This window comes from Lepidothrix coronata, unplaced genomic scaffold, assembly GCF_001604755.1.
Source record: "Lepidothrix coronata isolate B3197 unplaced genomic scaffold, Lepidothrix_coronata-1.0 Scaffold234, whole genome shotgun sequence".
Taxonomy (NCBI): Eukaryota; Metazoa; Chordata; class Aves; order Passeriformes; family Pipridae; genus Lepidothrix; species Lepidothrix coronata.
The window spans coordinates 715,343-727,630 of NW_016690414.1; the positions used below are offsets into that span (position 1 = coordinate 715,343).

A 12,288-nucleotide genomic window follows, 5' to 3' on the forward strand; every position below is an offset into this window, starting at 1 on the left:
TGACAATTTTCAGCTCTCTGGTGGGTGCTTTAGGGAAGCATTTCCCTCAGGGCCCTGCTGAGCAGCGCTGGGCCGTGGAGATTGGCCAGGAGGATGCTGAGAGGCAGTGAAGGAGCAGGCTCGATGCAGGTCTGCCTCTTCAGCCAGAAGCCTGCCTAATAGGTTTTTCCTCTCCTCTCAACGGGTCTCTGCACATGCAGGAGAAGCAGAGACTGTTATAGAGATTTGTTTTGCAGCAGGTGATGGGAACAGCAGAGCTTGGGAGAAAACACTGCTTGTTATAACATGCAGCAGTCTGACTCCATCCCTGCTTGCTTGTCACAGCACTTATCTCAATAAAAAAGGCAGCTTTTGTCTTAATTTATTTGGAAAGCACATCAGGTAGGGGTTAGAAAATATCCTCCCCTCTGCTCTTCCCCCAGAGCCCCACACAGGGTCTGGGCCAGACCCTGCAAGAGGCAGCCTCTTCCCTGGGTTACTGGGGAATAGATAGGAAGTAGATGGGAATTTGATGGACAATAGATGCCTGATCTAAATCTGGGGTTGTGATCATCAGTGGATGGGTCAGGGCTAAGTTTCCCAGAAAGACTCTTGGTGCAGAGAGAAATTCAAGTGGAAAATCCTAAGTGGAGGAACCCAGTTTCAAGCCAGAGCCTTTAACCCTCATCTTACCAGTTTGGGGGTTTTTTGTTTGTTTGTTTTAAATTAATATTAAAGTCTGTAGATTGATTAAACAAGTATTTACCTGATGTGAGGTAATAAGGATGCATTAACTCCTAAATCATTGTGGTGCCGGACAAGAAATCTTTCCCAGAGTGGCCTTATGGCTTCGGAGTTTGTGCTGGAGGCAAAGGAGGAAACCACAGGCTGTGACTACGTTGGTGTTTTAATGAGGATGAGGGCGAGATTTTGCAGCAAAAAAAATAAGGCTTTGGCTCATCGCAAGGCTTTTGCATCACCAGAGGGCAGCAGAGATTGGAAGAAAACATTGCTGTGAAAATCCTGCAGCAGTAGCCAGAAGTGGGGAGGAAAATATTCCTCCTGTATGTTGGAGTGAGCGACCTGCGGGTGGTAGGTGGGGGCAGAGGTGGGTGTGCGTCCCCCTGGTCCCTCACTGGCTGAGAAGTGCCAAGAGCTCGGCTCTGCACCGCTGCTGCTCTGGGAGGAATGCAAAGAGATTTCTGTCCTTCTGGCCTGTGCCTTGCACCAGGACCTGTCAGCTGGCTGGCAGAAGGAAAACGTAGCGGATAAACATTCGCAAGGAAAGCGAAAAGCAGTTCAGATTGACATCTGTGCCCCAAGTCCTGCTCTGGGCTGCGAGGAAAATAGAGCATGCAAAATGCTTGGTCCCTCTTGCTCAGCCCAGGCAAAAGCCTCATGGAGGGATCTTTCCCCTGACAGCGACTTTTATTCACGGCGCGTCGGCAAACCGCCCCTTTCCCTCCTCCTGCCGTCACCACCACCGTGCCCTCAGCCCCCAGGAGCAGACCTTTGCCTCCCTTCGCCAGCAGAAGTGTCTTCCCGCCTCCGACATCACCGGCAGCTTTTCCTCTGCCCCCCTTGTTCTCTTCATGCTTTCCCCTCCACAATTAAAGGCTGTGGGTCATAAACCAGTGAAGCGATGGTGTGAGCCCACTCACACTCCAGGTTCCAGCCCAATTTTACCAGACAGCAAAGTGAAGGGGCTGAGTAGAGATTCGTCCAGTCCCACTCCACTGGCTGCCTGCTGCCACAAACACGGGGGCTTTCCTCAAGTAATTCAGCTTCATGGATGGGGAAAGATACTTCCTGTTCCATGGTTCCCCAAAACAGGATTATTAGGGACCCAATCATTTGTATTGTAATTATTACTATTAAGTGAAATAATTCTGACTTGTTATTATTAGAAGCTCCAGCAGAAGGAAGGCACCAACATTTGCTTTCCTTTGAAGTGAATCTCTCACTGAAACAAAGCTGCCTGCTGAGGACCTGCAGGTAGATATTTGGCATATATTTGAAGGATTAAACAGCCTAAAATATCCCCCAGGCTGCTGACTGCTTTGGCACCGTGTCTTGCCTGTTCGGATGTGACTTTCAATAGTGCCTTTCACTTGTACTATTTTTTTTGTTTGTTTGTTTTTGCTTAGTTTATTGCTTCCAGGCAAATTTCTGACTGTTGTCAGGACCCTGGGCAGAAAACCCAGTGAAACAGTACTGATGTCTCAGCTGCTGTAGCAAAGGCCTTTTTGAATTATATGGCTTTTTTTAGTACAAAAAGAAGGAGAAGGGTGGTTTTGCCTCTCTTTGCCATGATGGTGTTTATCAGGGTGCCATCCTTCCTCCTCCTTTCCCCAAGCTTTTAGGAGGCCTTTGCAGTGCTCCTGATGAGACAAGAATGTGTGGGGAGGGACCAGGCAGCCTGTGGAAGCATGAAGGAAAGGCAGGTGATCAGATGTGGTGCTAAAGCTTGTTGGAATGGTCCAAATTTTTTTTTTTCTAGTGCCTGTTCAACACAAAATTCATAAGGGGACCTTAGATCTGAACCTCCTTACAAAGAGTGAGCTCAGCACCATCTTTACCACAGTTTCTTGCTGTAGCTGAGTTTCAGACTGAAAATGTCAGTGGTTGAAGATAAACTGAAGACAGGGCTGTGGAGAGTCTCTGAGGCACATTTGGTACATGGTACCAAGCCAGGCCTCAAGGTACAGAGTGTGAGCTAAATGACCTGCTCTGATAGATTGGGAGGCACATGGGGTTGAATGTGCTTACTGACACCTCAGAAAACTCTTTTGAAGATTCGGGCAGGTTTTTAAATCTAAGAGTCCAGGAGATATCTTGCTTTGCCCCTCTTCCAGCACACGTGTAATGGCACACCAAGGCTCCCCAGTGAGCACCACGACCAAACCAAAAAGAGCTCATCACTGTGGCATCACACACAAACCCACCCTTCAGCTGAGGGCTTGGTCATCCCTTGGAGTGATCCAACCACTCCCAAGCCCCTGAGACCGCTGCAAACACTCCCTGTAAACAGGCAGTAGTTAATATTCAGCCCTGACACCGAGGTGCTGCATAGTGATGGGTCAGACATGTTGTGAGCAATTGTTTGTCTTCCCTGACTGCCTGAGCATGCAAATAGAGTCAAGTAAACAGAACTGCCAAAAGCCCACAGATTTGCTGTTTTAATTTTAGTGAAATGATAATTCTTAAAAGTCTGTTAGAACAGAGATATTAAGGATGGAGTTTCTTGTTTTCTTTTTATATATATATTATTATTTACAATCTTATCGGGAGCTTGAAGGAAAATGGTCAGTTTTAAAGTTTTGATCACAAAACCCATCAAAATTTTATTTAAAAGGACCATATTTCAACTTTTTTTTTTACTGTTCCCCCAGCAGATCTTGCTGTGGCTGCTCAAGGCTCGCTTTAGAATTGGTTTCTGTAAGCAAAGCAACATGCATCTCTGAAATTCATTTTCACTGAATATTTTTTATATTCAGGAAAAGCTCCCTCCCACACTGCAAGCACACTGCATGAGGTGAGGAGCCTGGCCTCAGCAAATTCACTTATAAAAAGATGCAAATCAGCATTTCAAACACGGATGGTGCCTGTCAGTACACAGAGGCTTGACTGTCAGAAGGTGGATATTCCTTGTTTACTGATAAATTAAAGTCTCTTCACCCAGGAAAGCTTTAACAGTCACATGGTGATGACAAGAAACCACTGAATGAGCAGGCTGGGAAGGGATGCCCCCAACTCTTGGCAATTCCCAGCCAGTTCAACTGGGAAGGGGGGGGTCCTGCACCTTCACCAGTGTGACCCCCTCAACTGGGACAGGAGAAAATGGTGTGGGAAGAACAGGGACAAGCAGCTCTAGCAAGGTGAGAGGAGAGTGCTGCCAGGAGGAACCAGGACTGTGAAGGGGGGGCTAAAAGGCACAAGGGGATGAAAGTCATGATGAAATGATTCTTGAGCTATTTCTTTTAAGTAATGGTTATATTTGATTTCTTCTCTTCCTCCGTAGTGGATGCCAGGTCACTCTGGCCCATCAGACAATAACTGCTGACAGGCATCCAGAATTAATAGGCAATTTGAAGCTACTTCTGGCTCATGTTCCTGTTGGTCCCTCTGTAATGGTTGTAGAGCTCAACAGCAGTTCCCTGTGACGTGCCAGGCTTTTTTTGTTGTCCTTAGTCGCCAGGTAGGAGCTGAATTGCGAGCCCTGTGCTACAGGAGAAGAGCTGTCGGGCTGTACAGGCACTGCTGGTAGTAGGAGAAGATTTACTCACCTTATGCCTTCTGTGAGATCATACTCAGCAAACACTCTGTTATTTTATTTCACTTTTTTTGTTTGTTTGTTGTTTTTTTTTGTTTCTTCCATGAGGTCTCCAAGGTTTATAACACCAACATACCAATGATTTAGCCTTGTCCCAGTCAAGTTTATTTGGGGGGGTAGGAAGTGAAGCCCTTACTTGGGCATGAGGAGATCCTTCAGCCCTTTAAAGCCAATATAATTCCTCCATCTAAAAATCTTCCCTGATTTGTTATTAAAAATGAGACCTTCCTTGGAGCCATGGCAAGGGATTTGTGGCAGTAGTAAAGCTAAATTAAATTTCCTGGGGTTCAGCCTCAAACAATTGATAAGCTGGGCTATTCAGGAGCCATTCAAAGGTTACATTAATACAGCTATAACTGTATTAATTACCTCCACTGCACTTACAGCAGCCCAAGAATGCCACTTTGTGGAATTTTTGTCTGTTTTGCATTAGCATATGAGTACAGATTGCTGACACCAGAACAATATTTGTGTTGCAATTTGCCTTCCAGAAAAAAACAATTGAATGGTAAATGTGTTTAAAACAGGGAAGAAAAAGCACATTCGTACATTTCAGTCATAAATATGTATTTAATGAAATATATGGTAAATGGGGAAAAAATACATGCACTGGATGTAGGAAGCCTGTAAGATAATTTGAGTACAGAGGTGAGAGGAATTTTTGTCATATGTGTTATTTTGTGCCCTTTATCTAAGCTGTTGTCATATCAAAGTGATGATTTGATGTACTGTTTGCTTAGCACGACTTAACTCTGATCATGTCTTCTTCCTCCTTGAACAGTGACAGCAGAGGCAAGCTGGGGAAACTCCAGAGTGGCTTAGAGAACTCTTGGGAACAGGGGAACTGCACAAAGGGACTCATTGGGCATGTTTCCACTTTGGGTAGATATGTGAGGGCTGCTGGGGTGAGAGACGTGAATGAAGTGGGGAATTACATGTGTATGAATCCAGCAGGAGCTCCGACAGGAGCACAGTGTGGGAGGATCTTTAAACAAACAAACAAAACCAGTACAAGACAGGCCTGAAGCAGTTGATCATTCATTTACATCTTGTCCATCAAATATCTCTTGGTGCCCAGTTACAACCCTGCCCTGTGGTATCTAATGACTTTAAGAGTCTCCTAATCAGCACTGGGAATTCCCACATAACAAGGGGCCTTTGAACCACACTCCAGAGCTAAAGAACTCAGTTTTGAGCTGATAAATGTGTGCCAATAGTATCTACAATGGCAATTCCCAGCCCTGACTAATTTCACGTGTTTTGCAAGGGAACTTAGAACAGCACATGCAGGGAATGGGGGATGAGCAGTGGAATTGCCTGGGCTCTGCAGTGGAGAGGTACCTGAAGCGCTCTGGAGTGGTAAGAGCAGCCAGCCTGAGGTACTTGTGTTAGTTTGAAACAATACTTGAAGGCTTCACAAATGTCTTGAACTTCAAAGGCAAATCACAAAGGGTGACTAAGGTTAGATTACAGCCTGCTGGTGAACCAAAAGTAGCATACAACTCCTCCGGCCTTAGGTTGTGTACATGTGCCAAGTTCATCTTTCCTTTCCCTTTCAGCATTGCTGCTGTTTGTCTGCTTAACCTTTCTGCTTTGGTTTCTTCCTTTGATTTATTTTTCACTTGTGCTTCCCATCTCAAGAGATTGAGTCAGAGTCATAATCTGTTTGAACTCCTACCTGCAAATTTCCTTGTTCTCGGTACATTTTCTGACACACAACTGATTCAGCTTCCCAGAAGGATCTCTCACTCGGGAGAGTGGAGCTTTGCTCTCTATTACCAAGGTCTCTCTCTCTCTGACTATCCCTTGGTACCCTTTAAAACCATCCACCACATGATCACTCAGCTTTTCCATAACCAGTCCATTAGCACAGTCTCTTTCCTTCTCTCACAGCTTGCTTCCAGCTTTTGTTCAACATCCTTCTTTCTGCTGGCATCTGTTTTAAGTTCTGCAGCTTTATCCCTCGACTCTCCTTGTGATGTCTGCTTTCACATCCCTAAAATCTTTCTTTGCTGCTATTGTTGCTTCATGCAACAGACTCCTACTCCACTTCTGATGCACAAGGGAGAGTCTCTAAACACATCCTCACTGCCACCCTTGAGGACAGCCTTGAAAGATGCTTCTTGACTCCAGACAAGCCCCTCTGTTTGCTCCAATTCTGCCTCTGGGCTACTGAATGAGCACCTGAATGAGTTGACTAGTCATGCAAAAATGTTTTCCAAGCAGGAGACAGCCCCTGCTGCTGCCCAGGTTAGCCTGTTCCCTGTGCATTCCAGTTCTCTTCCACCTGCTCACAGCTGCCCTGGTGAACATAGCCAGCAGAAAATGGTCTGTACCTTAACATGGCAGGAGTTCCCAAGTGCGGAGAACTCCATGGTACTTGTAGTGAGGAGAGCTGAGGAACTGGCTCTAAGAGCAGAGAGCTCTCCCAGCTAATCCCCACACCAGAACTCTGCCAGAAACACAAGAGCTTTTCTGCAGCTGATGTATCGTGCACTTGGCACACGCTGATCACACAACTGACATGTGTCCATCACACACAAATCATGCCACAATCACGACTGCCCAGCCCAGAGAGGCCTCAGGGAGCAGGAGCAGGCACAGGCCTGGTGGGCACAAGCACTGGGGAGCCACAGGGTCCTGCCTGTCTGTTCGGGCAGCCCCAGTTCTTGCCCACAGCCCCATCCCACGGGCAGTCCCAGCTGTGCCCACACCTCCCGCACACAGAAGGTCACGCCAGGCTCCTTGTCACAGCAGTGTATTAAGGCCCGTGTGCGGGTTGAGGCGGGTCCCGTGACGCAGCAATGGGGTCTCGTTGGGGTGGGAGGGAGCCGGGTGCTGCAGTGTTTCCCCAGCAAGGGCGGGGAGGAGGCTGTCCCCTCGTGGGGATGTCTCTGTGTCCCAGTTCTTCTGTGTCCTGTTGCGAGCTGACGCGCTCTGTTCCAGCAGAGGTGGATGCAGTGGTCTGGCAGGACGGAAGGAGGGAGCAGAGCCCGGGGGTCGCCAGGGGCTCCTGGGTGCTCCCCGGCGCGGTGGCACAGGCACCTTAGCCAGGGGACAGCCCCTAATCGGCGGCAGAGCTGCCTGGGGCCAAGCAGCCTGGGGCGGAGCTTCCTGGGGCTGAGCGTCCTCGGGCTGCCCGACCAGGTGAAGGAGCCACGGCAGATCCTGGCTCCCGGCAGAGCAGCCCGGGGCTCCCCGGAGAGGTGGTAGAAGCACCCCATCCAGGGGATGGCTACTGACTGGGGGCAGAGCTGCCTGGGGCTGCCCAAGCGGGTGATTGAGCCCTGGCAGCCCCTGGCTCCCGGCAGAACACTCCGGGGGTTGCCGGGGGCTGCTGGGGGCTCCCTGGGGCGGTGGCACAGGCACCCGATCCAGGGCATGGCAACTGACTGGGGGCAGAACTGCCTGGGGCTGAGCTTCCTGGGGCTGAGCAGCTTCCTGGGGCTCAGCTTCCTGAGGCTGCACAACCAGGTGAAGGAGCCATGGCAGCTCCTGGCTCCCAGCAGCGCAGTCCGGGGGCTGTGGCGGTGCTGCAGGGGCAGAGCTGGGGGTGCAGCAGCTGCTCTGTTGCCTCAGAGGAGGCAGCTTCCGCTGTGGCGCTCTCGGCTGGGGCGCCTGTGTGGCTCTGCCCTCTGAGGACACGGGGAGCTGGGGGACACTGGCTGTACTGGTGGGAGGCTTTTCCTGTAATCGACGCTTTGCTGGCCGGAGCTTCTTCAGGGAACAGCCTTCGACCATCAGATTTATCCCCACAGCCGGACGCGGGGGCGCAGCTGCCTGCAAGGAGACAGAGCAGGGAGCGGGGGCTTGTGGTGCCTGGGAGGTGCCTGCCCCCCTAGTCCCCCAGCCTACCTCCTTGTAGATGAGCTCAAAGGCGCCAGTGGGACAGCTGGGGTCGTCCTTGCGGTCGAGCACGAGGCGCAGCGTGTCCCGCTGGACGTTGGCGCAGAGCCGTCGGGTCACGGCCGAGGAGGGGCTCATGGTGGGGCAGGAGTTGATCTCCAGCAGCCAGGGCTGGCAGTCCTCCCCCACGAGAAAGTCGGCCCCAAAGAGCTCAAAGCTGCCCTTGCGGAAGCTCATGTGGTTCTGGGCGCAGCGCAGGGAGTTCAGTATCGCCGCCTTCATGCCGGGCACCATCACCTGATGCCAAGCATCCGCCCGCCCCAGCCGTGCCAGGTATGCCTGGAATTGCCGGCTGGACCAGACCCTGCTGGGGGGCACGCGGGGGTCCTGGTGAGGTGACGTCTTGTACTGCTTCTGGACGGAGACGTTGCAGAGGTGCCTGGAACTAGGGCGGGGAGAGCGGGGCTGGGTCAGTGGGTGCCGGGGTGCCGGCGTGTGGGGAGCCGGGCTGGGGGACACTCACTGCTCCAGGTGGCGCAGGGAGAAGGGCTGGGAGCAGAAGCGGAGGTAGCAGTCTCGGTAGAACCAGACGGTCAGGGGATTCCCATCAGTCACCAGGAACCACTGCCGGATGTCGAATTTGGTGCCGAAGATGGTGAGCGGCCGCTCCACGTACTTCTGCACCACCCACTCGCACACCCGCGCCGAGGGGGTCGTGCAGCTCCGCGCCTGCTGCAGCACCTCCTCCAGGCGCGTCGCGCAGACGATCCCTGGGGAACATAGCGGTGGTGAGGCCCCTCCTCAGTGGGGAGCCTGTGTATGCCCCGTGCTTCCCCCAGCCTTACCCCTGCCTCGGGATTTGGCGCTGGGCTTGAGGATCCAGATGTTGAGGTCGCCCTCTACGCCGAACTGCGGCAGCTGCTCCGCCAGACGCCGCAGCAGGTCCTGGCACCGCTCCCGCTGTGCCCCGCTCAGCGCCAGCCCGGCCCCCTCACTGGGGGGGACACGGGGGGCTCAGCACCAGCCCCACCACGGTGCCCCCCACGACCCCCATCCTGCTCAGCACTCACTGTGCCGCGCGGTAGTAATCCTGCAGGAAGCAGTTCCAGTCGATGCACGTCCTGCAGGGCGACGGGGTCTTCCTGTCGATGTCCTGGTGCTCCAGGACACCCAAGTGCTGCTCGCAGACCTCCAGGGCCTCCTCTGCCAGCCGGGAAGGAGAGGAGAGGGAGGACCCTGGCCCTTCTGTGGGTGGCACGGGGTGAGAGATGTGGCTCCTGTGCCAGCCTTGGGGTCAAAGCACAGAGACTCCCTGTGGGATGGGTGGCCTTGGGTACACGGGGATGGGGCAGAGGGCAAACACCCATAAGGTGGGCTATAAGGTGGGCTGTAACCGTAAGGAGGGTGTGGGGGATCCCAAGCCACAGCCAGGAGCAGCTCAGCCCCCAGACACATCCCTAGCCCAGAACTCCTTGTTATCCCCCTGACCCAGCTCCATGCACTAACCTGGCCCCTTGTTGGATTTTGGGGGCTGCTCCATCCCCACCAGCCTGTCCCCAGCCTTCTTCAGAGCCAGTTTGAGCAGGCTGCGAGCTGCCGTCAGGCGGAAATCCTCTGCAAGAGGGAGACATCATCCCCAACTGCATGGCACTGGGAGCACGAGGGGAGCAGGACGGCAACAGCCTCAAGCTCACCAATGAAAGCTTCCCGCTCCTCCCTGGTCCCCAGCCGGTAGCACCGGGGGAAAAAGGTGTTGGGGTCGGCTTGCTCGAACCAGGGCAGGTTTTGCAGGCTGAGGCACAGCCCCTCCTGTTTAGAGAAGGTTGTTAATCCTTGCTGGACACCCCTGTTCCTTGTGTTGCCCCTCTCCAAGGCTTCCAGGCTCCCACCTTGGTGCTGAGGGCGTGCACCCAGTGATAGCGGTTCACCACCTCGATCCTCTGCAGCAGCTCCTGGTCAATGGAGCTCAGGCGGATGGTCCACAGGAAGTTTGGCACCTGGTCCCGCACCAAGTAGGACTGTGGGAGGGAAGTGGGCCAGGATGAGACAGGGAGCCCTCATCCCATTCTCATCCCTTGCCCCAGGCTGTGCCCTGCGCCTGAGGCTCCCAGGGGAAGGGTGTGGGGGGCTGAGGCAGAGCTCAGCCCCAGCCCTATCAGCTAACCATGAGGTCATGGATTTCATCAGAGTCCTCATAATCTTCATCTTCCTCTTCCTTTTCCTCCTCCACCTCCTCATTGCGTGGCCATGGGTAGTGCAGGGGCTCTGTGGACCCTAGGGAAGGCTGTGCCCCACCACGTGGGTTCAGCACTGCCTCCCCCTGCTCATCACCATCATCACTTGGCTCTGTCTCCGGCTGCTGTTTCTTTTGGCCGCCAAGCTGCTGCTTCAGCCGTCTGCCCTCGCGGGGGAGCTTCCTCTCCACCCAGCCCCGAGCCCGGAGCAGGGAGCGGATAACGGGGTAGGGGCCCCGCACCGCGAAGATCTTCTTCTCCTGCACAGAGACCAGAGAGCTCAGCCTGCCCCAACCCTGGTCCCTCCAGGTCAGCTCTCCTGAGCCAGAAATGCCCAAATGCAAGTGCATGGCGTTTTGAGGGGGGTGAAATTAGGCTCCTCACTTTAATGGCCTTCTCCACATGCCGCTTGGCTTTCCTGAGCAGCGCAGCATCAACCGAGCGCTGGTGCCCATCGTGGTGGCCGGTGGTGGCAGCTGCCACCTGCCCCGTGAGGAGAGCCCCGTTGGAGCCCACAGGCCCCACGGGGCAGGCAGGGAGGGGGAGAAGATCCTGACCTGTCTGCCTCTCCCTCGCTGACCTTGGGGCCCCTGACATGGCATTCCCTGACCTGCCGAGCTTCACCCCCGTGTCCCAGCTGCACTGCCCAGCCCCAGGATGCCCTGCTGTGCCCCTGTCCCCAGCCTGCTGTCCCCGGAGGTGGCTGGGGTGTCACTTGCTCAAGTGTTGCCCCTGGCTCTGGGGCTGTGGGCCTGCAGTACTGCTCTCTCTGTGACACTGTCCCATGGCACCCTGATGGTGAGGGGAGCTGTGGGTGGCTTTGCGTCTTCCAGGCCAAGCAGGTCGTCCTATTCCCTGGTCCCACTGGTGTCCAGGCAGGACATGGCCTCCCCAACCCCAGCACCACTGTGATGTCACAGTCCCAGCCTCCAGGAGAAGGAAGTAGGTGAGCTCTCCTTGGGGGTTGGAGTGGATGATCTCCAGAGGTTCCTTTCAACCCTAACAATTCTGTGACTCTACAGGCAGCTTGAAGCAGCCTCAAAGCCAAAAGCCCTGGTTCTTGCGGGGGGTTTTTAACTACGCCGAGAGCTGCTGGAGAAACAACGCAGCAAAGCACAGACAGTCCAGGAGGTTCCCTGAAAGCTTTGATGACCGTTTCCTGTCACAGGTAGTGGATGATCCCACAAGGAATGGTGTGCTGCTTGACCTCATACTAATAACCAGGAAGAGATGTGAAGGCTTTGAACTGTCCTGGCTAATCCCCATGACAGAACTCTGCCAGAAATAGAGTTCTACCCTACAGGATGAGTTATAATGTCTGGCTGTGCTGCTTGATTTTATTTTGATGGCTACTCTTTAGCAAATTGCCCCTTTTACTCTCCTTTCAGAGATGCTGTTGTGTTTACAATTGTTCATGGGCTCCTTGTCCACACTGCCTTCTATGACTTAACCGCTACTATTTTTGTTATTTATAGTCATCTGCAGCCAGCAGAAGTTTTATGCTGACAGACAAAAATCATACACTGATATTAAGAGTTCCAAGAGAGCTGAAACTTGAAATGGTATCTCAGTTGCCTGTAAAGTCCTTATACTGATCTGTTACAATGTAGCAGGATATTTTCTCTGTCTAACAGCTTGTCATAAACTACTCATGCACGACCAGGTTCATACAAATAATATGGTCAGTAGTGGCATTTGAAACTAGTATCTCTAGATACGGCTCCTTGCTTTGCATTTGCCTTGGTTATCTCCTAAATATCCCATGTGCATGTGCAGCTGGAGTTAAAGAGGGATCACTGCATGCACTGCTTGTAAATGCTGAACTTTCTGTTGCCTCTGCACACAACCAAATATCTGTCTTAGGTAATTACTGAATTATGTCTTCATACCTATATA

General features: G+C 52.7%; 2 protein-coding genes across 3 annotated transcripts in view; one reads left to right on the top strand and one right to left on the bottom strand.

The window, feature by feature from the left end:
* Nucleotides 1-6,944: 6,944 nt before the first annotated feature.
* Nucleotides 6,945-11,279, bottom strand: LOC108506992 (tubulin monoglycylase TTLL3-like). 2 transcript variants are annotated; one of them, XM_017834533.1, is made up of 10 exons: nt 10,777-11,279; nt 10,323-10,652; nt 10,048-10,176; nt 9,853-9,967; nt 9,665-9,772; nt 9,229-9,361; nt 9,004-9,152; nt 8,682-8,928; nt 8,168-8,603; nt 6,945-8,092 (listed from the first exon to the last, which is right to left on the bottom strand). In XM_017834533.1, the coding sequence occupies exons 1-10, from the start codon at nt 10,987-10,989 to the stop codon at nt 7,061-7,063; spliced, it is 2,892 nt and encodes a 963-aa protein (XP_017690022.1). In that variant the 5' UTR covers nt 10,990-11,279; the 3' UTR covers nt 6,945-7,060. The 2 variants fall into 2 exon arrangements, with proteins under 2 accessions (XP_017690022.1, XP_017690021.1); XM_017834532.1 differs by having other exon boundaries at nt 9,229-9,403.
* An 86-nt stretch (nt 11,280-11,365) lies between these two features.
* PAK5 (p21 (RAC1) activated kinase 5) overlaps nt 11,366-12,288 on the top strand; it is a 177,501-nt gene continuing 176,578 nt past the window's right edge. The window contains exon 1 of the mRNA XM_017834536.1: nt 11,366-11,560. The gene's annotated coding sequence lies outside the window, so the exon portion shown is untranslated. The remainder of the gene's footprint in view (nt 11,561-12,288) is intronic.